This window comes from Loxodonta africana, chromosome 3, assembly GCF_030014295.1.
Source record: "Loxodonta africana isolate mLoxAfr1 chromosome 3, mLoxAfr1.hap2, whole genome shotgun sequence".
Lineage (NCBI taxonomy): Eukaryota > Metazoa > Chordata > Mammalia > Proboscidea > Elephantidae > Loxodonta > Loxodonta africana.
This window is the reverse complement of record NC_087344.1, coordinates 27603472-27629117: the sequence shown is the minus strand read 5'-3', so window position 1 is coordinate 27629117 and position 25646 is coordinate 27603472. Positions and strand designations below refer to the sequence as shown.

General features: G+C 52.4%; 3 protein-coding genes across 7 annotated transcripts; all 3 read right to left on the bottom strand.

Moving 5' to 3' along the window:
* Nucleotides 1-839: 839 nt before the first annotated feature.
* C3H19orf53 (chromosome 3 C19orf53 homolog) lies at nt 840-3703 on the bottom strand. The gene is made up of 3 exons (XM_003413058.4): nt 3570-3703; nt 3410-3465; nt 840-1243 (listed from the first exon to the last, which is right to left on the bottom strand). The coding sequence occupies exons 1-3, from the start codon at nt 3667-3669 to the stop codon at nt 1106-1108; spliced, it is 294 nt and encodes a 97-aa protein (XP_003413106.1). The 5' UTR covers nt 3670-3703; the 3' UTR covers nt 840-1105.
* MRI1 (methylthioribose-1-phosphate isomerase 1) lies at nt 3643-11425 on the bottom strand. 2 transcript variants are annotated; one of them, XM_064280782.1, is made up of 7 exons: nt 10805-11425; nt 10486-10724; nt 9522-9697; nt 8101-8277; nt 7788-8012; nt 7103-7255; nt 3643-3743 (listed from the first exon to the last, which is right to left on the bottom strand). In XM_064280782.1, exons 1-6 carry the CDS (start codon nt 10934-10936, stop codon nt 7128-7130), a joined length of 1077 nt encoding a protein of 358 aa, XP_064136852.1. In that variant the 5' UTR covers nt 10937-11425; the 3' UTR covers nt 3643-3743; nt 7103-7127. The 2 variants fall into 2 exon arrangements, with proteins under 2 accessions (XP_064136852.1, XP_064136851.1); XM_064280781.1 differs by lacking the exon at nt 3643-3743 and having other exon boundaries at nt 6303-7255.
* Nucleotides 11426-11534: 109 nt separating this feature from the next.
* Nucleotides 11535-25273, bottom strand: YJU2B (YJU2 splicing factor homolog B). Of its 4 annotated transcripts, none has more exons than XM_064280778.1 (11): nt 25192-25273; nt 24053-24097; nt 22408-22611; nt 21150-21203; nt 19837-19919; nt 18837-18892; nt 16672-16732; nt 15758-15900; nt 15494-15666; nt 12773-12911; nt 11535-12665 (listed from the first exon to the last, which is right to left on the bottom strand). In XM_064280778.1, exons 3-11 carry the CDS (start codon nt 22408-22410, stop codon nt 12202-12204), a joined length of 1176 nt encoding a protein of 391 aa, XP_064136848.1. In that variant the 5' UTR covers nt 22411-22611; nt 24053-24097; nt 25192-25273; the 3' UTR covers nt 11535-12201. The 4 variants fall into 4 exon arrangements, with proteins under 4 accessions (XP_064136848.1, XP_064136849.1, XP_064136850.1 ...); XM_064280779.1 differs by having other exon boundaries at nt 25196-25233; XM_064280780.1 differs by lacking the exon at nt 24053-24097 and having other exon boundaries at nt 25192-25211.
* Between the last annotated feature and the right edge of the window lie 373 nt (nt 25274-25646).

Genomic DNA, 25646 nt, shown 5'->3' with positions numbered 1-25646 from the left:
GTCCCCTTGCTGCATCTCGGCTTCTGGCTGAGGAGGCTGACTCCCACTTCTCAGCAGAGAGAGGGTGGGAATGTCATTAGACCAGAATTTCTGGCAGATTCTACAGTCACTGTGCAGTCTATCAGACTCCAGCAATGATTCGCAGGGTGGGCGAGCCCAGGATGGAACATTAGGGAGCATGCTTGGTCTGGTCTGAGGCAGCAAAGGTTTGAGTTGAGAGCATGGCCGGGTACTCTGACAGCTGTGGGTTCAAGTCTGAGCTCTGCAATGTTAAACGATATAACCTCACTGTGGGCCAAGGCAGCGTGTAAAAGCTCTAAGAATGGTGCCAGCATGGAGGCAGTGCTGCACGGAGCTGGCTGTCATTTTATTGTAATTGTCACCCTTTGCTGTGTCAGCACTGAGCAGTTTACAGGTGCATCGAGGCGATGCCAGTGCCCATCCTACAGATGAGAAAGTGGTTCCTAAAACGTCTGGCTCATCCCCGGCAGTGTCTCCAGCACAGAGCAGGGGCTGGGTGCCCTGCTGTCTGTGGATGACAAGTAAATGGGTGAGGTGGTCTGCAGCTCAGAGATGGTGAATCACCAGGTTACAGAGGAAGGCTCTTCCCCCAATGCCTGGCTTCTGGACTGGAGGTGCGGAAACCCACTTGTTCCTCTCTGGGCACACGGGCTGGGAGCTGGGCTGTGGTAAGAGGGACGCTGGGGGTGGCAGGGCAAGTCTCTCATGGAAAACGTTGGAGCTCATTACCCATTAGCGCACGTGCTGACCTGGTGTGACAGGGCCTCCTGTCCCAGGCTCAGCACAGCCTTCCCACAGAACCACATCACATCCGGGGGGACAACAAAGCCAATTTTTATTGCTCTGAGCTAAACCAGCAGAGAAAAACATGGGAACACAAGCAGTTGGGTTCTTGGCCTCCTGGGAAGCTGACCCTCTGTACTTGGGACCTGCTGACCACCTGCTTATCGGCTGGGCCCCCACCGAAGTCTAGGTGCCACCTAGTCCTGGGAGCAGGGTTCCTCCTCTGCACAGCAGAGGCCAGGGTACCACACGCATAGATCTGAGCCTTGGCTGCAGTGCTGGCCTCCACTGGGTGGCGTTTTTACGAGGGTGTCTTAGCAGAAGCTGTCCCCTTCTTCTTCCCTGGGGCCTTCAGCAGTGCCAGCTTCTTGGGCAGACTGGTGCTGGCTTTCATCACCACGTCATGTTCAATCTTCTTCCGGATCCCAACCTCCAGGTCCTGAGGAGGCAATCACGGGGCAATCAGGCTGGGACCTTGGGCAGAAGGAGAGCCTGGTCTGCTGCCCTGCTGGGAGCTCACAGGGGCTAAACAGCCCTGGACCGGGAGTCTGGTGCTGGGACTTAGGTCTTCCTTTTGCCCTGAACTCTCTGGGACCTTACCCAAAACCCTTCTCACCCCTGGACCTCAGCTTCTAAATACATGTGCATCCCTCCTTTACAGATGGGAAACTGAGGCTCCTGCATGGAGAAAGCACTTGCCCATGGTCCTCAGACCACGTTGGGTGGTGAACATGTGGAATTGGTGTACCTGATTCCAGAGCCCCTGGCCTCGGCCTGTAGGTGTGCAGCACCTGCTGGTTCCATGTCAGCCCCACTTGACAAATGGTGAACCAGGACTGAGAGGTTGTGGGGAGGGGGGGAATGTGCCAAGTGAAGATATGAGAATTTGAACCCAAGTGTGTTTGGTGCCAAAACCGGTGACTTAATCACATTCCCTGAACCATCTGCCACCCTGCCTATGAGTCCAAACGATGATCAGTAGGGCAGCTAACCATGTGCCCGGGAGTTGGGAACACAACAGTAAACAAGACCAAGAAAAATCACTGCCCTTGGGGAGCTGACATGTCAGGAGAGCAACACATAAGTCAATGACAGAGCATGGCAAATGGCTACGGAGTAAAAGAAAACAAAGGATGGTGACCTGCAAATTCAGACTTGAATTTGAAGAAGGGAGCAGGTGTATGTCTGGGAAGAGAATCCTGGCAGAGGAAACAACTGATGCCAAAGTTGAGGCGGGAATGTGCCTGGTGTACTCAAACAGCAACAAAGGGACCAGTGTGACTGGAGCACAGTGAACAGGGGAAAGAGTGGGAGGAGAGGGGGCAGAGAGGTGGGGTGTGTGTGTGCATGCAGGCCCCTGCGGGCTGCAGGGAGGACTTAGGCTTTTGCTCTGAGATGGGGGCCAAAAAGGTCCTGAGCAGAAGAGGGACCTGACCTGACTCAGGTGCTCACAGGCGCCCTCTGGCCGCTGTGGGGAAAACAGACTGCTGGGGGAGGGGGGGGCAAGAGTAGAGAGGAAGACAGGGAGGAGGCCACAGAACTGATCCACTTAGGTGATGGGGGAAGGGCCAGGTGGGGGCCGAGAGGACTCCGGATTTAATCTAAAGGCAAATCAATGGGATCAGACCTGGAGATAGGATAAAGGGGGTAAATCAAGGATGACTCCGAGAGCTTCTGGAAGGATGGAGCTTTGTGAAGCGAGGCTGTGGCGGGATCATGTTGGGGGAAGGGATCAGAAGCTCTGCTTTGAACATGCTGAGTGCGAGAGGCTCCTGAGATCATCCCTCAGCGGAGGAAAGCAGGCTGCTGCTGGGTACCCAAGTCTGAGGCTCTGGGGAGACTAAACGACTTGCTCAAGATTACAGGGCTGGTTAATATGGAACACAATTCTAACCTAGGTCTGACCACCAAAACCACGGTTTCAACTTCTCTGCAACTCTTTTTTACAAGCTCAAACCCACCCACCCACATATGAAAGCTGCACTTAAAGACAATAACTACGAAAATGACAATAACAAGTCAGCTAACATTTCAGCCCAACGCAGTAGTAAGCACTTTATAGGTACACCGTGGCACTGAATCCTTACAAGCCTAGAAAAAAGGGGCTAGCACTGAGACCATTTCACAGCCGGAGATAAGAGCCTGAGGGCGAAGAAACGTTAGCTAGAGATGGAGCTGAGATTCACACTCAGCTCTGTCTTCAGAAAAGCTGGGGATTTCAACTTTTTTCCCAGGCTGCCTCCTGATGTGAGTTCCACTGCCGTCAAGTCAAGTAGATTCCGACTCATAGCGATCCTATAGGACAGAGTAGAACTGCCCCATAGAGTTTCCAAGGAGCGCCTGGTGCATTCGAACTGCTGACCTTTTGGTTAGCAGCCATAGCATTTAGTCACTACGCCACCAGAGGTGCCATTAGGTATGAGAAAAATAACAGCAAACACACCGAGCGTATTTTCAACACTAGCCGCGCGAGAGGATCTGCTTCTACCAGGCCCGTGGCGGGGTAGGTGCTATCCCTGTACCCAACGCATAGATGACGAGGGTCAGGCTCATACATCTGGGCCCCCATCTCGCCGGCCCCAGGCTCCTGCCCTCCTCCACTCACCTTCTTCAGCTTTCGCTGCTGCACCACGCGCGCCTTCTTGGGGGCAATAACACGGCCTGTGGAAAAACGCGCTCGCGTCAAGTCTGGGAGCCCTGGGCCCGCCTCGTCCCCCAACTCTCGACCTCTAATGCCCCTCCTTGGGCGCCGGCCCACTCCTCACCGCCCTTCCTCGGGCCCCGACTCTGCTCTGAAGCCGCTGCCTCTCCCGCCTTCTTCTTCCCCGGCTTCTTCGCCTGGAACTTGCGTTGCCCCTGCGCCATGGCCGCGCGTGCGCAAGAAAGAGCCGGGCCGGAAATAAGCAGGAAGACGCAGGGCAGAGTGGGATACAAGGGACCTGAAAGCGCAGGGTCTCATGGGATATAGGGTGGCACGGAGTTAAAGTGACGCCACTCACCCGCTGGTCAACCATAAAACAAAACAAAACGAAAACCAAATCCACTCCCGTTGAGTCCATCCCGACTCAGAGCAATCCCACAGGACAGGGTAGAACTGCCCCATTGGACTTCCAAGGCTGTAATCCTGAACGTAGAGTAGCTAAAGCTAACAAAAGAAAGGATGAAGTAAAACAGCTGAACAAAAAATTCCAAACGGAGCTGGAGAAGACTGAGTAAGGTCTTAAAATGAAATGTGCAAAGCCCCTGAGTTAGAAAACCAAAAGGGAAGAACACACTCAGCATTTCTCCAGCTGAAAGAACTGAAGGAAAAATTCAAGCCTTGAGTCACAATACTGAAATATTCTACAGGGAAAATACTGAACAATGATGGAAGCATCAAAAGATGATGGAACGAATAGAGTCATTGCATCAAAAAGAATTCGTCAATATTCAACCATTTCAGGAGGTAGCATATGATCAAGATTCGATGGTACCGAAGGAGGAGGTCCAAGGTGCACTGAAGGCACTGGCGAAAAACAAGGCTCCAGGAATTGATGGAATACCAATTGAGATGTTTCAGCAAATGGATGCAATGCTGGAAACACTCATCTAACCCAAGAAATTTGGAAGACAGCTACCTGGCCAGCTGACTGGAAGAGATGCATATTTGTGCCCATTCTGAAGAAAGGTGATCCAACCAAATGCAGAAATTATCAAACAATATCATTAATATCACACACAAGTAAAATTTTGCTGAAGATCATTCAAAAGCAGTTGCAGCAGCACATCAACAGGCAAATGCCAGAAAGTCCAGCTGGATTCAGAAGAGGACATAGAACAAGGGATATCATTGCTTATATCAGATGGATCCTGGCTGAAAGCAGAGAATATCAGAAAGATGTTTAACTATGTTTTATTGACTGTGCAAAGGTATTCAATTGTGTGTATCATAACAAATTAGGGATAACATTGTGAAGAATGGGAATTCTAGAACAATTGTGCTCACGAGAAACCTGTACATACAGGAAGAAGCAGTCATTCGAACAGAAGGAGGGGATACTGTGTGGTTTAAAATTAGGAAAGGCGTGTGTCAAGGTTGTATCCTTTCACCATATTTATGCAATCTGTATGTTGAGCAAATAATTGGAGAAGTTAGACTATATTAAGAAGAATGGGGCATCAGGATTGGAGGAAGACTCATTAACTACCTGTGTTATGCAGATGACACAACCTTGCTCAAAGTGAAGAGGACTTGAAGCACTTACTGATGAAGATCAAAGACTACAGCCTTCAGTCTGGGTTGCACCTCAACATAAAGAAAACAAAAATCCTCACAGCTGGACCAATGGGCAACATCATGATAAACAGAGAAAAGATTGAAGCTGTCAAGGATTTCATTTTTCTTGCATCCACAATCAACACTCATGGAAGCAGCAGTCAAGAAATTAAAAGATGCATTGCATTGGGTAAATCTGCTGCAAAGGGCCTCTTTAAAGTGTTAAAATGCAAAGATGTCACTTTGAGGACTAAGGCTCATCTGACTCAAGGCATGATATTTTCAATCCCCTCATATTCATGTGAGAGCTAGACAATGAATTAGGAAGACCAAAGAAGAAATGATGTCTTTGAATTATGGTGTTGGTGAAGAATACTGAATATACCATGGACTGCCAGAAGAACCTACAAATCTGTCTTGGAAGGACAGCCAGAATACTCCTTAGAAGTAAGGATGGCAAAACGTCTTACGTACTTTGGACATGTTATTAAGAGGGACCAGTCCCTGGACAAGGATATCATACTTGGTAAAACAGAGGGTCAGCAAAGAAGAGGAAGATACTTAACGAGATGGGTTGACGCAGTGGCTGCGCCAGTGGGCTCGAGCATAACAAGGATTTTGAGGATGGCATAGGACAGGGGCAGTGTTTTGTTCTGTTGTACACAGGGTTGCTATGAGTTGGAACTGATTCAACTTCACCTAACAACAACAATCTTTATGGAAGGAGCCCTAGTGGTGCAATGGTTAAAGCATTCGGCTGCTAACCGAAAGGTTGGAGGTTTGAACCCACCAGTGGCTCCACAGGAGAATGATGTGGCAGTCTGCTTCCATAAAGATCACAGCCTTGGAAACCCTATGGGGCAGTTCTACTTTGTTCTGTAGGGCTGCTGTGAGTCAGAATCAACTCTATGGCAGTGGGTTTGGTTTTTCTGGTTAATCTTTATGGAAGCTGATTGCCACATCTTTCTCCTGTGAAGCAGCTAGTGGGTTCAAATCTCTGATCTCTCGGTTAGTAGCTGAGTACTTAACCACTTTGCCACCAGGGCTCCTTGTGATCAACCACAGCCAACGTACTGCAAAAATTTCAAATGAAAGGTAATGACAAGTTAGTATTTACTGGGCACTGTGCCATGAACAGAAACCCTGGTGGTGTAGTGGATAAGAGTTCAGCTGCTAACCAAAAGGTTGACAGTCTCAGTGCACCAGACGCTCCTTGGAAACCGTAGGGGGCAGTTCTACTCTGTCCTATAGGGTCGCTATTGAGTCGGAATTGGCTGGATGGCAACGGGTTTGGTTTTTTTTTGGTTTGGTGCTATGAACTGTTTTATATTCTTTATACATAACAACTCAGTCCACGGCCAGACTAGGGTGAGGCAATTGAGGCACTCACCTCTGGTGCAAAATTTAAGGGGGTGCCATAAACCTCAGTAATCAAGTTAAATCGTATTTTGTTCATTTAAAAATAATCTTTTAATGTCTAAAAAAATTAAATCTGCAAATTACAGCCCATGGGTGGCTGCCTGTTTTTGTAAATAAAATTTTATTGGTACCAGGGCTGATATTAGGGGGGAGGTGGGTAAGGCCAAGTCATCAAGTGCAGGGTGGGATCTTTTATTTAAAGCCTTAGTATATTCTTCATCATGGTGGTTTTGTGTGTGTGTGTGTTAATTTTGATTTTTAAAAATATTGCATTAAAATATTATTTATATTGATTATTGAGTTTTTTCGAGTTCCTCTTATCTTTGCACCTGAAGGGTCAACCTTAAGAGGGAGGCACTAGTATTATGTGTCCCCATTTTATAAATGAGGAGACCAAGGCATAGAGAGGTGAAGTGAGTTGCCCAAGGATCACACAGCAGGAAAACTGGCTGAGCTGGGATTTGAACCCGGACAGCCTGGCTCCAGCTGCCTTGGAAGGCCCTGTCTGTTCTCCCTGCTCTAGGAAGAAGTGTGGCTGCAGAAGGAAGGTCAACTTTTGAGCAGGCCGTTCCATACTATAAAACAAGGGGGTTGGGGCATGGTAGGGAGAGCCAGGTTGGTTACTTTTGGAGCCCATCCAGCTCCCCTCTCAGGACATGGTGGTGCCTAGGGCTGCCCGGAGCTCCTCAGGGGCAAAGACGCCCAGCTCCGTGATGATGCCGCCAGTGATGAGGTCATGTGGGGTGACATCGAAGGCAGGATTCCAAACCCCGATCCCTGCAGGCAGAGAGGGAGGCAAGAAGGCAGAGTGAGGGGTGGCATGTCTGCCATGCTTAAGCCCCTCGCTCTGTCCTCATGATGTGGCTCTGTAAAAGTTCTCAAGCCGCTGTCGCCTGTAGGGGAACCTCTAAGAATCTGGGGATCCTCACCCCTAAAATGCATGAGGTCATGGGCTTTCCCACCCAGTAACAAGTGAAGACTTGCTGCCTTTCCTGGGTTGTTGCTGCCCCTGAGGAAAGCTTTGAAATCTTATACATCTACTTTGCTTAATTCTTCTTCAGGTAAGAAAACCCAGGCACAGAATAGCAAGACAATTCATTCATGGTCTCACAATTCATCAGCCAGAAGTTCTATCCTGGAATTTTGCCTTCTGAGATGCTCGCATTAGAATAAATGGCTCGAAGGAGCTGCCTATGCCCTGCCAGGAGGCAGACAACGCCCCAAATGCCATTGGCCCCATGTGAAGGGAGCTGAGGTACCTGAATGGAGGTGCCCAGGTACTGTGATGTCCCCCGAGTGGATAGCTTACCGGGTGCCGCAATCCTGACCCCATTCACGTCAGTCAGCTCCTGGCCTGGCCGCTCCTCAATGACAATCTCCTGGCCTGTCTGCAGGCGGAGGTCACATGAGGAGCTGGGGGCAGCCACGTAGAAGGGGATGTCGTGGTACTTGGCGGCAATGGCCAGCTGGTAGGTGCCCACTTTGTTGGCTGTATCACCATTGGCAACCACACGATCAGCTCCCACAACGACAGCTGGGGGGCGAGATGTCAGGGGTCACTTCCTGGCCCTGGATTCCTGGGACATGATCCTTCTGAGCCCTGCTGCACCCTGCCCACTGACCTGACACGCCCCTGTGGGCCATGGCTGCGGCAGCCATGCTGTCGGTGATAAGGCTGGCAGGGATCTGCTCGTACACCAGCTCAAAGGCCGTCAGTCGCGCTCCCTGGTTGTAGGGCCGGGTCTCCGTGCAGAAGGTGTGCTCCAAACGGCCCAGGCGGTGCAGTGAGCGGATTACCCCTGCAGGGCCCATCCCACAAGGAGAGGGCCAGGATGAGCCGGACAGGGACAGACCAGCAGGGTGGTTGAGTGGTTAGGGGTGTGGCTCTCTGGAGGCAGGCAGGCAAAGGCCCAGGCCCTACCTTAGCACTGGCTATTCCATCTGCCTGGTACACTTTTCCCAGACACTCACAAGGCTCCCTCATCATCTTCACATTTGCTTCTCGGGATGACCTTCTTGGTCCCCTGGTTTCAAATAGCAACCCCTACTAACACCTCTGGTGCCCTGGTGGTGCAATGGTTAAGAGCTTGGCTGCTAACCAAAAGGTCGGCAGTTTGAATCTACCAGCTGCTCCTTGGAAACCCTATGAGGCAGTTCTCCTGTGTCCTACAGGGTTGGTATGAGTCTGAATCGACTCCATGGCAACAGGTTTGTTTTTTTTAATACCTGTGGCTATAATCCCCTTTGAGAACAGGATTCTTTGTTATGTTAATGAGGCAGTATTAGTATAGGATGTGTCTTAATCTCTTCTGAGATATAAAAGAGCAGATGAAGTAAACAGAGATGGGGGGAGATACAGGTCACATGAAGATCACCAAGGAACTGAGGAGTAGAAGCTGAAAAGAGATAAGGACCTTTCCCCGAGAGCTGACAGAGCCTTCCCCTAGAGCTGGCACCCTGAATTCCCAAACTGTGAGAAAATAAATTTCTGTTTGTAAAACCACCCACTTGTAGTATTTCTGTTAGAGCAGCACTAGATAACTAAGACAACTAACTCCCTTCCCCTGGTCCTCTTGGAGTCCACACCCTGCCCACTCTCTAGGCATAGGGCTCAGGCTGGGCCCGTGTGATTGATCTGTGTTAAGCAGGTGACCTCATTTGAGCCCCTGAGACATAAGGAGACTTCTGGCACTGCTGGTGTAGAGACCCTTGGCTCTTTTCCTTGTGATCTGGAAGCCCCCTTGCCAACTTGTGCAGCCTGAGGATAAAGTCACCATGGAGGACAGAGCTGAGGAGCAGTGATAGATGGGTCCTGATGCTACTATTTGAGCCCCTGGATCCAGCCATACCTGAAGCCAACTACCTGAGCATTTCTGTCACAAGAGCTAATAAGTTCACATATTTTGTGAATTAGAGTTTGGGTTGAGTTTTTTTTTCCTTGCATCAAAAAAAAAAAAAAAAAAAAAAGCCTGACTAGTTGGGAGTAGGGGGTGGGTGGGGGGACCCCAAAGGCCGTCCTCCAGCCCTGCAGAGGATTACTCACCAAGGGCTGTGCCATAACCAGCAGTGGCCAAGGCGCCAGTGTTACAGTGGGTAAGCACAGTCACCTTGCCACCCCCGGGGGCTGCCCGCTTCAGAAGGTGGTGGGCTCCCAGGTCACCAATGCTCCGATTGTCCTTAAGGTCCTTCTCCAGCATGTCCTCGGCATAGCGGATCACCCTGGGGCCGATAAAGGGCTCTCAGTACATGGAGCCCCTTCTCTCTGCCCAATGCTGCTGTGTTGGGAGTCCTCCTGCTCAAAGCCTCTTGCCACTGTAGGCCTGCACGTTTTTGCCACAGCCACCAAAATGTCATCCCAGTCACTCCTACAACAAATGCTCCCCCAGGACCTCCTGTGTGCCAGGCCCTGGGTGGGGTGGGACATAGCAGTGAACAAACACCTTGGGAGCTGACAGCTGCGTAGAGGAAGCAGACCAGCAGATAAAACACGGTAAAGGCAGCAGAGTCAGGTGCCTGGAGGGGCTGAGCTGTATTACACAGGGGCCTCCGATGCAGATAATATACCTGGTCCACAGAAGCCACAAGAGCAAAGGCTCTGAGACAGAAGAAGCCTGGTGGGGTCAAAAGCATGGGTGGGACAGTGTGGTTGTGGATGAGAGGGAGAGTGAGAGAAAAAGAGAGCAGGGAGGGTGCCAGGCCAGGAAACAAAATTCCTCAAAACCAAACCCAGAAAAGCAGATGGTACCGAAAAGAGCCTTCCAAGGCAAAGGGGGACGGGGCATGCATATCCAGGGGCAGTACAGACAAGGGGTTGAGTGCAGGGACCCTGCGGTCAGTCTCCTCCGGGTCGACTCTCAGCCCTGCCTGTGTGACCTTGGACAAGGGACTTAAGCGCACGGTGTCTTAGTTTCTCCACCTGAAAAACGGGCCTCTGTGCATTAATCATTAGCTACCACTTAGCGTGGTGCCTGGCACGCGTCCATCGCGCTCTGCACACAGGCCCCTACCTCTCCCGGACCGCTTCCTCGGTGGCGCCCTCTCGCTCGGCCTCCTGGGCCACGGCGTCTGCCAGGTCTCGGGCTGCGCGGGCCATGTTGACAGCGGTGGGCCGGGCGGTGACTAGGAAGCTCAGTGAATCGTTTACGAAGGCTACCAGCGCGGCGAGCCCGGGCCCCCCGGCGCCCGCCTGCAACTCCACGGCGAGGCTGAGGCAGCCTACGAGGGCGATGGCCGGGGCACCGCGCACCTGAAGGGGCCAGGATCAGGGGCGTCAGGAACGCCAGGGGCACACCTCCCTCCTACCCTAGCCCTGCCGCGCGGCCCCACCTTCATGGCGCGTATGGCCTCCCAGGCCTGGCGCACCGAGCTCACTGCCTCGTAGCAGCTCTGCTGGGGCAGGAGCAGCTGGTCGAGGATCTGCAGTGAGCCCCGCGAGTAGCGGATCGCCTCCAGTGTCATGGTGCAACCGTAGCGCACCCCACCAGTCAGGTGGCGCAGGGAGCCGAGTGCGCACGTGGGCAGGGGACGGGCAGTGCCTGAACGCGCAAAGGGGGCGGGGCCGCAGGCGGGGCTCCCTCCCGGAAGGAGACGAGTGCACCATGCCTCCTGGCTCCCAGACCCGCCGCACACGTGACCGGCTCCGGCCCAGCCCACACAGTTAGCCGCCTGCTCGGAACCACAGAGGGGGCACCATATATGGGGGTCACCTATTAGACACCAGGTTCTGTGTTTAGGAGTCGGCTGACCGAAGTTCGCTGGTGGTCATGGCATCACCCCCAAACTACAGGTGTGCACCCCGAGCTGCCCCGACGTGCCCAAGGTCATAAAGACAGAGGGAGTTGAGGCGCCTTAATGCTGTGACAACGCCCTAAGAGGCTGAACGCTGTGAGAAATTAAGACGACTCAAGTTAAGGTGGCCAGATGTCCATCAGGGCACGAATTGGGGACGCCATGGCGCCGGCTCGTTACTGCTGCCGGCAAGACCTTCCCATCCTCGTGGCGACCCAAGGCTGGCGGCCAGAGGGCCGTGTAAGGCCGAATTCCCAGAACCTCGTCCAAGGGCAGGGGTCTATTACTGCTGTGGCCACTGTGGCTGGACAGGACCTGGCACACAGCAAAAGCTCCATCGATAGTTGTACAGGAAGCTGGTGGAAGCTGGGGGCCATGGGCGCCCCCTGGTGGATAGCCGTGCCGGCGGCTGTTTCTGGGCCGATTTTTTTTACCAGTTTCCTCCAAAAGAATGCTGGGCCTTTCTTTCTGCCCCTTCCAAGGCGTCCCCGTAGGCAGGGACAGTGAAGAGCCTACAAAGTCTTGTGTGTGAGCACCGCCCACCTTTCTCTCCCTCTCGCCATGGCTTTGTCTGCACCTATCCTGGGCACCCCGTGGGCTCCCCCATCCCCAGCCTCACTGTGGGTCTTGCTCCCTAGGCCCCTTTCCACCCTTCAGATGCAGCCTGCATCATCTCCTCCGGGGAGCCTGCCCTGATCCCAGGCCAGGTCACAGGCTCTTGCTGTGGTTCTGGTATCAGCATTTGCTGGGTAAAGTGGCAGGCAGCCCTGGGCCCAGCTAGTAACTGGAGGCAGGGACAGGGTCGGGGCTTTAATATCAGATGTGGGGTCTCACAAGGCACAAACACCCTCACGGAGACCAAATAAATAACTCCATTGTCCTGGGAAGGAGGGGTTTGGGGAGAGGCCAGCGTTTGAGCAGGTGAGTCCCGGGAGTCACTCACTCTCCGAGTCGGAGTAGTCTGCCACAAGGGAGGCGCTGAGGCTGCAGGAGTGCGGGGTGTCTGAGGACATGCCAGCTGCCCCCTGGTGTGGGCCTCGTGGGGACAGGGGCCTGTCCCGACAGCTGCTCTCTGGGATCTCAGCTGTCTCCTGAGAGCAGTTTTGTGGAAATTTGGGCCTGTCCTGGGGGGTCCTCTTTGGCACCTCTGGCTCCCTGGACTTGGGGGTCTCAGGTGCATCTTGGGGGCTCTCCTGGACTTCCCGCGACTGCCGCCGTACTATGCCCAGGTCCCCCACAGTGATGGGGGAGCCGACATGGGCAGACCTGCGGTTTTGGGCCAGCTTCTTCAGGACGCTGCCAGCTTTGCTGCTGCTGCTGGCACTGGATCCAGGGGCAGAGGAGAACCAGGAGCGGCTGATGATCTCTGTCCGCTTGAGTTTCTGCTTGTCCTCGTAGGCTGGAAGGGGACAGGAGGAGAAGGCATTTGAGTGAGGGCAGAGACCTGGTGCCACCCTCCACCTGGCTTGCCACGGCTGGGCCCCCACCCCTGACGGCCCCACGCACAATCCAGGGTGTGAAACTTGAGCAGGGCGGCCAGCTTTCGGTCTTCCTCCGTCTCAGGCACCAGTGGGATGGCCAGGCTTGCCTTGGCCTGCAGCGCTTGGTCCCTTTCCTCTTCCTCCTTGATGGCTTTCTTCTTTTCCTGGGGTGGGGTTGGGGGAGGGGACAGAAAGGGGCTCTAGAGCTGCTCCAGCTCCGGGGACTCGGTCTCCTTCTCTGACAGCTTGTAAGGGGATATCAAAGTGGCTCCACAAGAGGGAGACACAATCGCTAGCACGTGTACCATTCATTCCTTCACTCATTCATTCACCAACTATTAACAGAAGGCCTCTGAGTGGCAGGCCCTGTTCTAAGCACTGGGGCCTAGTAGTGAGCAGACAAAACCCTTGCCCATTAGGGAACTGACATTCTAGGGGGTGAGGCACACAAGAAACAAGCTGCTGAAGTGAGGGGGCCATGTGGATAACTGCAGTATTGCAAGGCAGAGAACAGCAAGTGCAAAGGTCCTGAGGTAGGAAGATGCTTGGAGCACTTGAGGAGCAGCCAAGAGGCCAATGTGAAAGTAGTGGAGTGAGCGAGGGGGAGTGGAAGAAGACGAGAGCAGGGAGGTGATGGGGCAGGTTGTACAGCGCTTGGTGGACTTCAGGGAGGAATCTGGCTTTTGCTCTGAGCACTAGGGGGGTGCAGGGGGTGCAGACCACACCACATGACACCGTCAGAGAAGGTGACACCAAAATGTCTGTAAAATTTTTGTGCAGTATTTCAGCAGAAATTTGATTTTTAATAAAAATATTCCTGTAGTTATAACAACAAAAACATTTTTCATAAGCCCAGCTTGCATGTATCAATATACCTCCAAGGCTAAAACTCTAGGCTAATTTACTTTTTGAATCTTCCAATGCGCTCTGGTCAGAGCTGTCTTTATTACCCAATCACAATGATGCTTCGAATCACGGGGTTTTCTCTGCACATGCTACAAGCACCCACAGTTGTTTTTGTTACTGCAGGTGTTTTTACAGTTGCTGATTTTGTCAAATTTTCTGATGTTTTAGCTACAATATTGTGGTCATTGCTATTTGTGAAACTATCAATAACTTTTTTGAGAACGAAGTAGTAGTATGGGAACAGAAGGAGAAAAATCAAAATGTAAATACATGTAGGCTGTGCGTATGATATTATAATTTAAAGGTGTAATTTTAATTTTGCTAGTTGTTTATGTCACTACTATTGCCATTACAGTGATAGACAGGAATTAGGATTTATGAGTACCATTAGTCTAAAAACATTACTAAGGATTCTGTATGGTCTGGTATGGGAGGAGGTCCGGGGCTGGCTCTGACTGAGTGGAAGCCATGGTGGGTTTGGTGCACAGGGATGTCCCCTGACTTGGGAGTTCACAGGTGCCCTCTGGCTGCTGCAGGGGGAACAGACTGTGTGTGTGTGTGTGCGCGCGCGCGTGTGTGTGCGTGTGTGCATGTGTGTGTGGGGGGAGTGAGGTGGGGAGCTGGGAGACCAGGAAGGGAGACCAGGTGGGAGATGACAGGCCGTGACAGGGTGGGGTGGGGGCTGTGGAGTAGAGACAAGTAGGTGGATTCTAACTCTCATTTGGAGGAGCTGACGTCCGTTCCCTGTGAAGGGACGGGGGTGGTGATTATAAATGAAGAGTTTATATATGAAGAGTTTAGGCCAACTGCAGGCTTTGGAGCCCGAGGACTCAGGCAGATGGAGCTGACTTCGTGCCTAAAAAGGCAAGAGGCAGGTGAGGGGCCTGAACAGGGTTTCACCGAGGAGGCCTGGCTAGAGAGGGCAATTCCCAGTAATAAACGACTAGTAAGAAAGCTGGCAATTTTACTCCTGATAATAGTGACCCCAGAAGACAGAAAAAGATATGGCGAAGATGGGTGTGGCAGAATGGCAAGTCCACCCTTACCATCGCAAAAAAAAAAATGAGGCATGTGGGATACTCCTGCAGCCCTCAGCATGCATGTCCAGGGATGCGGACACCCCACAGAGCAGGAGTATACTCTTATGTCCTGCAGAACTTCCCGGTGCCCTGACTGACATCCGCGAAGGTGAAAACTGCATATTCATCAGAACCCAGACCCCAGAACCCTCTGACATCGCACCACAAAGCATTTCTGGCCCAACCTTAGTAGCCCCTGTAGTCCCCGCCAGCAACACTGGTGGCCTGCCTGAGCACTTATGTACGAGGTAGCTGTTATCGTTCACGTTATTTTAATGCACTTCCCCTTTATTTCTGTTACCATCAGGGCACCTCGTGGCTGACTTCTGAAATTACCTGAAGGGATGGTTACTGATCTATGAATTTCATTTCAGGACGAGAAAGTGGGCCCACAAAATGGGCACCAGTAAAGGGGGTGTGAGCCTCCTCCTGCCTCCCACAGTGGGGCTGGGAGTGACCTACTCCCTCCCAGGCCCCCCACACCCCCGCTCAGCTTTCCCTCCCTCTGAGAAGCTGCTCCCCCAGGGGCTTCAAGGGTAATAACATTCACTGGGCAAGACACTTCCATGGGCACCATGAGGGAGGGTCATGATCCCCACATGACAGGTAGGGAAACTGAGGCACAGGAGGTGAATGACTCAACCACGGCTAGGACAGGGGTCCTGACCCACCATGTGTTCTCCCTCTCAAGGGTGTCTGAATGTGGGCGATCTGGGGAGCCCCCTGCCTGCCCATGGTCCTGACCCTAGAGCCCTGCTCACCCGGAACCTTCTCCGCAGCATGCTGTTGAGGGCGAAGTCATCCTTCCAGGCACTCTGGGCCTCCTGGATGTGGCTGAGGGTGGGCAGGGCCTTCTTGAGCGTGCTGCGGTCAGCCTCACCATGCTCCAGGCGGAACATGGCATCTGTCTCCAGCTTCTGCTTCTTCTCATGCTCTGCAATGGCGAGAGAGTGGCTGGGCCTCTGGGCACCAGGTTGGGCCGGCCACAGGTACACCAGGCAGGGGGGTGGGCGGGTGGCACTCACCTGTCGTCAGCACCTGCTCATTGTCCTCCATGTCCCAGCGCTCCTCCTTCCGCTGGGCACCGCTCACAATGACGTAGTCGCAGTTGGCTGGATCTGTCTGCATCTCGATGTGGTTCACACACAGGTGGCATTTCATCCGGAACCTAGCCGGGGCCGGGGACCAGAGTCAGGATGCAGTAGCCCTGCTCCACTGGCCCCTAGGACCTCTGCAGGCCCCCTTCCATCCATCTGTATCATTTGACACACATTCCCTAAGCACCTACTACATGCTGGGCTCTGTATCTGGGGATACAACATGGGCGAGACAGACACAGCCCCACCACCAGGGACTGACCTCTGCCAATGAGGCCAAAGCTTGTTCATTCATCTGTGTATTCAACAGCCCCCCAAGCTACGCTGCCCTGTGACAGGCTTGGTGCCAGCTGTTGGGGATGTGGCAGTGAACCCAGCCTCTCTGCTCTTAGAGGGGTAACGTTCCAGTGGGGCATGTCAACAGCAAGGGGACAAGCAGCCATACAAGATGGGGCGCGATGCCACCTTAGGACAGGCCTCTGTGGGAGGTGGTGTCTGAACGGAAGCTGAAGCTGAGGGAGGGAAGAGGTGGGAGTGTCCCTGGCGTTTGTCAGCAGCAGCATGAGCAAGGGGGAGAGTGGAGGAGATGAGGACCGGGGCCGACAGGGCTTTGTGGGCCACCTTGTGGGAACCTTGGCTTTTACCAGAGTGGTGGGAGCCGTGGAGGGCTCTGAGAGGAGGAGGGCCATGCCCTGACTGACATACCAGGACGGCTTCCAGACGAGCCCCACAAGGAATGCATGTCAGGAAGAGGGTGCAAGCTTCCCTCCTGCTAAGACCCTTTGTAGCCCCTCACTCTCCGCCACCCCACATCCCTGAGACACCGCTGGGGCTGCCCCCACCTGTAGATTGGGGTTGTGTAGTAATTGCCAACTTTCTTCTTTTCTGCGTTGTAACGAACACCTGGAAGGGGAGGGAGAGCAGAAGCTCAGGCCACGCCCAGGGTGTTTTCTCTTGGCTGAGGCGGGGGCCGTGAAATTCAAGGTGGGAAGGAGCAATGTCCAGGCTTGTGTTGTTTTGTTAGGTGCCACTGAGTCGGTTCCAACCCATAGCGAAGGGAACATAGCGGCCCTATACACAACAGAACGAAACACTGCCCAGTCCTATGCCATTTTCATGAATCGTTGCTATGTTTGAGCCGATTGTTGCAGCCACTGTCAGTCCATCTCACTGAGGGTCTTCCGCTTTTTCGCCGACCTTCTACTTTGCCAAGCATGATGTCCTGATAACCAAATGCAGAAGTTATCGAACCAGGCTTGTGAGAGGGGCTCAAGCCACAGAGGAGAGTGCTAGAGCTAGAGCTAGAGTGCCAGGTTCCAATCCCAGCTCCACTGCAATTGGTTGTGTGACCTTAGGCCAGCCATCTCACCCCTCTGGGCCTCAGCCTCCCCTTCTATTAAGTTGGGATAATGATAATGCTCCCATACAGGGTTGTTGTGGGGATTACAGGAGCTAATACACGTGAATTGCTTCGAACAAGGCCTGGCATTTGGCAAGTGTTTAATAAGGGTTGGCTTTTATTCTTTTTTAGAAAATGTTCAGAGTTTTTGCTTTGCATTGATTTGTTGGTTAGAAAATTTATATACCTGATTCCTTCACCTTATTTATAGGGTAAAAAAAAACCTAAGCTAGAAAACCAGAGCCTAGACTGGCAGGTGGCATGGCCCGGCTCCGCTTTCATTTCCTGGCACGTCCTTGAGGATGGCCTGTGTGTGGTTTCAGGCTGAGCCCTTTTCTGTCCCTTAAGCACCTGGTGGCCTTTGAGGCAGGCACCTCTGCTGGGCCTGACCGGGGGCAAGTTGGAGTTCACCTGTCCTCCTTGTAGTAGGTGGGGGTCCCCACCTTCCTGCACTTCTGTGGTGGGCGGGGAGCTGGCCTAGCCCACACCCGAACATTCATCCTCACAGTCCCCATATTACAGAAGAGGAAACGGAGGCCAGGAGAGTTGAGTTGTAGCCTGGGGCCTTATAGTGGCCGAGCTGGGCTGCATGTCTGCTCATCTGCATGCCTGTGGACAGGTCAGGGCCCAGAGTGAGAGGAGGAACATGAAAAAAGTGGCAGTAGCGGCTATCACCTGCCCTCAGATGTGCTGGGCGGCGTCCTCAGCACTTAGTATCATCTGGATTTCCAGGTTGGTCAACTGACGTTGTCATTTTACTGACATTGCCAAGGCTTTCATTTTACTTGGATTCACAATTAACGCCCATGGAAGCAGCAGCCAAGAAATCAAATGTTGCATTGTATTGGGCAAATCCCCAGCAAAAGATCTCTTTCAAGTGTGAAAAAGCAAAGGTGTCACGTTGAGGACTAAGGTGCGCTTGACCCAAGCCATGATATTTTCAATCACCTCATATGCGTGTGAAAACTGGACAATGAATAAGGAAAACTGAAGAACTGGTGCCTTTGAATTATGGCGTTGGTGAAGAATACTGAATATGCCATGGGTTGCCAGAAGAACGAACAAGTCTGTCTTGGAAAAAATACAGCCAGAGTACTTCTCGGAAGCAAGGATGGCGAGACTTCGTCTCATGTACTTTGGACATATTATCAGGAGGGAGGAGTCCCTGGAGAAAGACATCATGCTTGGTAAAGCAGAGGGTCAGTGAAAAAGAGGAAGACCCTCGATTAGATCGACTGACAATGGCTGCAACAATGGGCTCAAACACAGCAACGATTGTGAGGATGGCGCACGACTGGGTAGTATTTCGTCCTGTCGTACATAGGGCACTATGAGTTGGAACTGACTCAAGAGCACCCAACTACAACAACAACAAACTGAGGTACATGGCAGCTCAGTCGCTGTGCAGGGTAACCCAGCTGGGAAGTGGAAGAGTGGGGATTTGAACCCAGTGCCTGGTTCAGTGCCCGGCCTCCTAACCACAGCCAGCCAATTACCAGGGCACCTGTCTCCTCTCGATCCTGACTGGGTGCCCTGCAGGTGGAGGGGTTCAGTGTCTGAGAAGGGAATGGCTGGGTGGGGTGGGTGTAGACAGGGGTGCAAGCTCACCCATGCCGATGTGGTTCTTACAGCCATCGCACCAGATGTTATATGGCATCTCGAACCTGCAGAACGAGAAGGCAGTTTCTCTGCACCTGTTCACCTGGGCTCTCCCTGCTCCTCTACACCCCAGCACTGGCTCCAGAGCTATGGCTCTCCTGGCCCAGGCTGAGGCCTGGTTTCCGGAAGCCAACTTCAGAGCAGTCCACAGTGGGGGTACAGGACAGGAGGTCCTACAGAGTAGCCTTAATGACACTGACTGACCAGTGGACAGTCCTCCCATCACGCTACTCTCTGGCCGGCTGACAGGCCAGGGGAGAGTCCCCTTTTGGTGCTGCTCCATCTTTAACACCTCATGGGCTAAACTCCCTTTTGAACAAAGAAAAAAGGAGGTTATAGGGAGCTGCTGCCAGGCAGTGGAAACTGATCAGAGTTTTATTGTCATTGTATTTCTTTTCTTGTAGTTAGTTGCAATAGAGGTGATCCAAATTCATGGCCACTCCATGTGTGCAGAGTAGGACTGTTCCACAGGGTTTTCAAGGCTGTGATCTTTTGGAAGCAGAGCACCAGGCCTGTCTTCCAAAGTGCCTTTGGGTGGGCTCAAACCACCAACCTTTTGGCTAGCAGTCAAGCGCTTAACTGTCTGTGCCACTCAGGGACTCTATTTATGACATAGAGTCCCTAGGTAATGCCCTTGGGTGCTAACTGAAAGGTTGGTGGTTTGAGCCTACCCAGAGGTGCCTTGGAAGAAAGGCCTAGCGATCTACTTCCGAAAACTCAGCCACTGAAAACACTATGGAGCACAGCTCTGCTCTGACACACAAGATTGCTATGAGTCAGAGTCGACTCAATGGCAACGGGACTGGACTGTTTTGTTATGCAGCAATAGCTGACTGATGCATACAGTGACTTTCCACAGCACTGGGCCAATCAGGAATGCTGAATTCTCCTTGAGGGTGATGCAAGGTGGCCCAGGGGCAGGGGTCTTCAGGTGATGCCAGGGCCTTACCTGATGATAAGGATGCCCTGTGACAGCTTCCGAGCCCGCTCCCGAAGGGGGTGGCTGTTGTGGTATCGGTTGAGAGAGCCATGCTGTGTGGAAAGGACAAGGGAGCAGGTCAGCACTGCTGGGCAGGGGGAGTGTCAGGCCAAACCTCACAGGTTGAGAGGGGCCTCATCTTTACGCCCTGCAGGGGGTTTTAACAGCAGTACGGAGGCACTGAAGTCCTGGTGGTGCACATGGCTTGGAATGAGAATAACTGACTTTGAATGTTCCCTCTCCTGAGCATGTGCCAAAAGAGCTGTGTGACTCAGCCTCCCCTCTCAGCTTCCTGAGCCTCAATTTCCCCTATCTGTTCATGGGGGACAATGATCACAATCACGGCAGGTTTGTGGAGAGCACTAAGCAAGATCATAATACCGGGCAAATGTTCACTAGGTACTTTATGTGCATTGTCTTATCGTAAGTCCCCAATGATTCTGTGAGGTCAGTTTATTGTATTTCCGCCCTGACATCTGGGGCAACTGGTGTGGAGAGGATGCGTGAGGTACCCAGGACCAAGCCACCAGGATGCACTGACTGAGCACCTACTGTGTGGGGACACAGAGAGGAACAAGACAGACATCCCAGCCCCCGCGAAGTGGACATTCTAGTGGGGGAGAGAGATGATACACAAGTACGTGAAAAATACATCAGCCAGTTACAAGGGCTGTGAAGATAAACGCAGCCTTAGGAAATGTTGACAGTCAGTGAGAAGGTGGTCAGGGAGGCCTCTCTGAGGAGGTGACATTTGAGACATCTGAAGGAGCTGAGGGAGTGGGACTGGTGGTGGAGGGGAGGAAGAGGCCCCGGATAGATGAAACAGTGGCCTGGGGCTAGAGGCAAATACAGGGCTCTGACCCTGGAGTCTGTGTGCTCACCCTCACCCCGAGCTCTGCTATCAACACACTAAGCCCGTGGCTGGGCACAGAGTAAAGGGTCATCAACAAGAGCCACATTCATCACCCAGGAGTGGCGACAGCCCCGAGGCTCGAGTCACCAGTAGAAGGCAGTGAGACCTCAGGGGATGCCTGTCTTTCTGCAGCTGTGGCTCCCACTCCAACCCTACTGCCTCTCCAGGAGGGAATCATGTCCTGGGTGGTTTCTTCCCTATAAATGTGTATTGTTTTGTTATGTAGCAATAGCTGGCTCATACAATGACTTTCTGTTTTATGGAACTAAGGCCCTGCGGCTCTGGGCAGACAGGAGGCACTGAATTCTCCTTGAGATTGCCCTGTGGGTTTCTTCTATTGCAGATGCAGAGAAGGGAGTCTGGCCCTTACCTTTTCGGGATTGAAATCCGGAGGGTAGTACTTGTTTACACCTTTCCTTTCACCCTGCAAAGCAGAAGAGAGAGGTGACTCAGACAGGACCACAGTAAACGTACCTGTGCAGCCTCCTGGGCGGGACTCAGACAAGAGAGACAGGGTCATATTCTAGAGGCCAGCAATTGGCTTGGTGTCTGATCTGAGGCTGGGGACTCGAGTGAAAAACCTGCCATTGTTGCTGTGGAAAATTCCACGGGATTATGATTCTCCTTGAGCAGGGGCTTTCAAACTTGTTTTGACCATGGCTCTCAGTAACAAATATTTTACACTGTGACTATGTAAGCACGCATGAAATACAACTGAGACACAGGTTTCATGAAATACCACCCTGACAGTGAGAGTCCCTCTCTTTTTAAATGCTGGCTGCCACCTGCTAAAATGATGTAATGACCCATCAAAGCAGTGGTTCTCAAACATGGCTGTATGTAAGAAGAACGTGAAGAGCTTCTAAAATATGGATACCTAGGACCCACCCCCAGAGGTTCCTCTAACAGAGAACCTGGTCTGGGGCGTGGGGCTTGGACACTGGCGTTTGAAAAGGCTCCCTGGAAAACAGGCATAGCAAACACTTGTATACTCATTTGCATAGTAGCGTAGCGTTATTCACAATAACCAAACGTCCATCAACAGATGAATGGATAAACAAATTGTGGTCCATCCACACAATGGAATATTACTCAGCCATAAAAAGGAACGAAGCGCTGATACGTGCTATAACATGGATGAACCCCCAAAATATTATGCTCAGTGAAAGAAACCAGACACAAAAGGCCACATAGTATAAGATTCCATTGATATGGAATAGAGACAGAACACAGATTAGTGGCTACCTGGGCAGGGGAAGGTGGAATGGAAAGTGACTGATAAACGGGTACAAGGTTTCCTTTTAGGGTGAGGAAAACGTTTGGAACCAGATGGAGGTGGTGGCTGCACAACGTTGTGAATGTCCTAAACACCACTGAATTGTTCACTTTAAAATGGTTAATTTTGTTATGCAAATTTACCTCAATTAAAAAACAAAACAAAAAACTCCACCAGAAACAAAGTTCCCCTGGATGATTCTGGTGTGGGGCTGCTGAGGCTACAACCACCACACCAGAAGACAGGATCCAGAGCTCAGAGAGTCCAGAAGGAGGGGAAGGGGAAGAAAGGGGCACTGTGGAGGCGACAAAGACCGAAAGGGGAACCCAGAGAGCACAGACTGTCTACTCACCATCTTGGAAGCCGCCTATTGCTCCTTGCCCTCAACGCGGCAGACCTGAAAAGATGACGAGACCACACGGGTTGTCTTGTCCTCCTGTGGGGCACAGCACAGGGTCCCTGGGGCTTCCTTGTAAAGATGCCACAGGCTGTGTAGTGGTGCCAGCCCAGTTGGGCCTCTCCCCGAGTGTGGAGGGATCCAAAAAGTAGCGTTTGTCTGTTTAGAAAGACAGCATCTAGTCCACTGTACATCCAACATATCTCAAATCTGACACTTCTCACTCCCTCCACAGCCTCACCCCAGTCCAGTCCCTCTTATCTCTGGCTGGACCAGTGAAGATGCTTCCTCCCTGGTCTCTCACTCCTCCCCAGGGCCTATGGGGCCCCCATCTACTTCTCCAAGTCTACAGCTCAGCCCTCCCCCTCTTGCTCCCTCTGTTCCAGCCACACTGGCTTCCTGTCTTCAAAGGCCAAGTGCAGGGCCTTCGCACCTGCTGTTCCTCTGCCTCCAATGCTCTTCCACCAGCTGTCCGCTCAGACAGCTCTTTGTTACAGGTCTCGGTTCAAACAGCACCTTCTTCAGAGGCCTCATCTGTTGGGGTTCCTGTCACATCGCCCTGTGTCTGGTTACTTGTCTATGGTCTGTCTCCCCACCAGGAGAGTACAATGCACTGTATCCCCCACACCCAGAACAGTGCCTATCCCTGAGAAATGCTGAGCGGGTGAATGACTAACTGATTGAGGGGCCACAGGGATCAGTGCTGGTGACACACACAGGAAATGCAGGGGCTCCTTGAACTGGCAGTGGTGAAGAGACTTTTAGGTCAAATAAAAGGAAGTTTTACTTTCCACTGCTAAAGAGACATCGTGAGGCAGTAAAGCGTCCTCCAGCACAGGGATCAGCAAACTTTTTGTTTAAAGGACCAGTGAATATTTCCAGCTTTGAGGGCCAGATGATCTCTGTTCCAGCCACTCACCTCTGCCCTTGTAGCCTGAAAGCAGCAACAGGCAATATGTAAATGATGAGCATGGCTGTGTTCCAATACAGCTTTATTTAGGGACACTGAACTTTATCAATTTCACCTGTCACGAAATCGTCTTTTTTTAATCATTAAAAAATGTAAAACCATTCCTAGCTTGCAGGATGAACAAAATCAGCAGCAGGGTCTGTTGCCTCCACATGACAGATGCAGGAGCTTGGTCTCTAATGGCTTCTGCCAACTTAGCTGTATAACGTCTGATGTGTACCGTGTGCCAGGAGCCACACTAAGATCTGACACCACCGCTGCATTTAGTCTGTACTGGTTTTATTATTGCCCGTTGACAGATGAGGCCATAAGAGCACGGGTAGGTTAAGTAACTGACCCACGGTCTGAAGCTGCTGGGGAGCAGAGTGGGTTCAGAGCCCCAGATATAAAGTGTTCTGTCATCATTTTGAGCCTCTCTCCATCTTGAATCCTCAATCTGTAAAGTGTGCCTGCTGCATTAGACTTTTCCAAAGGTCCGTTCAAACCTAAAATGCTTTTGCCAATAGAAAAGCTAAGTGCCCAGGCCTTGTAGCTGCAGCTCTCTGGGTTTGAATCCCACATCCACTGCTCACTGGCTGGCTGTCTGAACTTGGCCAGTGTCTGAGCTGCCCTGAGCTTACACTTTCTTACCTGTAAAGAGCAGATGATGACCATGGGACTGACTTTCTGGCGTCGCTGTGAATAAAACAACGCACAGGAAGTGAATGCACAGAGTTACGTATCTGGTTTAGGGGAGCTGGGCATCTTGAGATGGTTTTTACCAACTCAGTAAACGGCACAGGCAGGGCTTCAGGGTGGATTTATAGGACTCTTTGGTCCTTGGAGATCCCTGGGTGGCACAAAAGGTTCGCACTCAACCTCTAAGCTAAAGGTTGGCAGTTCAAACCCACCCAGCAGTATCGTGGAAGAACGGCATGGTGGTGTGCTTCTGTGAAGATTACCTGTTGCCCTTGAGTCAATTCCAACTCATAGCGACCTTACAGGGCAGAGTAGAACTGCCTCACAGGGTTTCCAAGGCTGTAATCTTTCTATCACAGAGCAGTTGGTGGCTTCGAACCACTGACCTTTTGGTTAGCAGCTGAGTACTTAACCACTGTGCCACCAGGGCCCTAACACATGGGGTTGCCATGAGTCAGAACTGACTGGATGGCGACGGGTTTGGATTTAGTTTGCCTGGTCCTTGGTGTCAAGAACAGTTGTAGAGCTCATCTGCCTGGGGCTTATTGCTTGAGCTGGAACCCTGAGTCTGCTGCTTCCTAGCTACTTGACTTTGGGCAAGTTGCTTAACCTCTCTGAGCCTCAGTTACCTCATCTGTATAGTGGGGTTTGTAAAAGTATCAATCTGATAGGGTTGCTGTGAAGACTCAGTAAAGTGCTCTGAATAGCGTTAGAAGACCAGCAGGCGTTAAACGTCGGCAGTTTTTAGTTATTGCTCACGCCCAGCATTTTACGCGCATCTTACAAATTCTTTACCACGACCTGATGAGGCAGAGGCTTATCGGTTCCATTTCCTAGATGAGGAAACTGAAGAGCCCGTTAGGCAAAAAATGCGGCGGGTTGGGGGTCACAGTCGTGCCCGAGCCCTGGGAGACTTGGGTCGGGGGTCGCGAGCGGGGCACTGGGCCGGCTCTGAGCGTTGGGTCCGCTTGCGCAAAGACTCCCTGGCTCACAGCGAGTGCATGTGCGTCCGGTGGCTTTAAAGCCGGGATGCGGGGGCGGCTGGACCCCCAACCCCAGCTGGCCTGCCTAGCCCCTCAGCCCGCACTTACCTACCCTCCTCTTGACGTCACGGCGCGCCTGCGTCCGGAAGTACGTGCCTGGCGCGGAAGGGGGCGTGGCTCTCTCCCCGGGCGCCGGCGCGTAGCGGCGTGGGGAAGCTGCGCCACGTTGATTGGCTGAGTGCCGAAAATGCCGCGAGCTCTCAGGCGTCGGAGAGGACGGGTACACGCCTGCCCCTCCCAAACAGGACACGTCACGAAGCCCCACCCCCGGCCTCGCCCACTCTTGCAGGCCCAATCCGAGGCCGCTCCATGACCGCGTCCTCCCAATGGTAAGCTGTCTTGCGGGCTACAGCCACAAAGTAAACAGGGGTTCGCAAACCGCAGACACGGGACAAAATGAAAGAGCCTCTTGGCTTTTAAAGGTAGCGTGCTGAGAATTGTTGTTCGGTGCCGTCGAGTCGGTTTCGACTCATAGCGACCCTACGTACAGCAGAACGAAACAC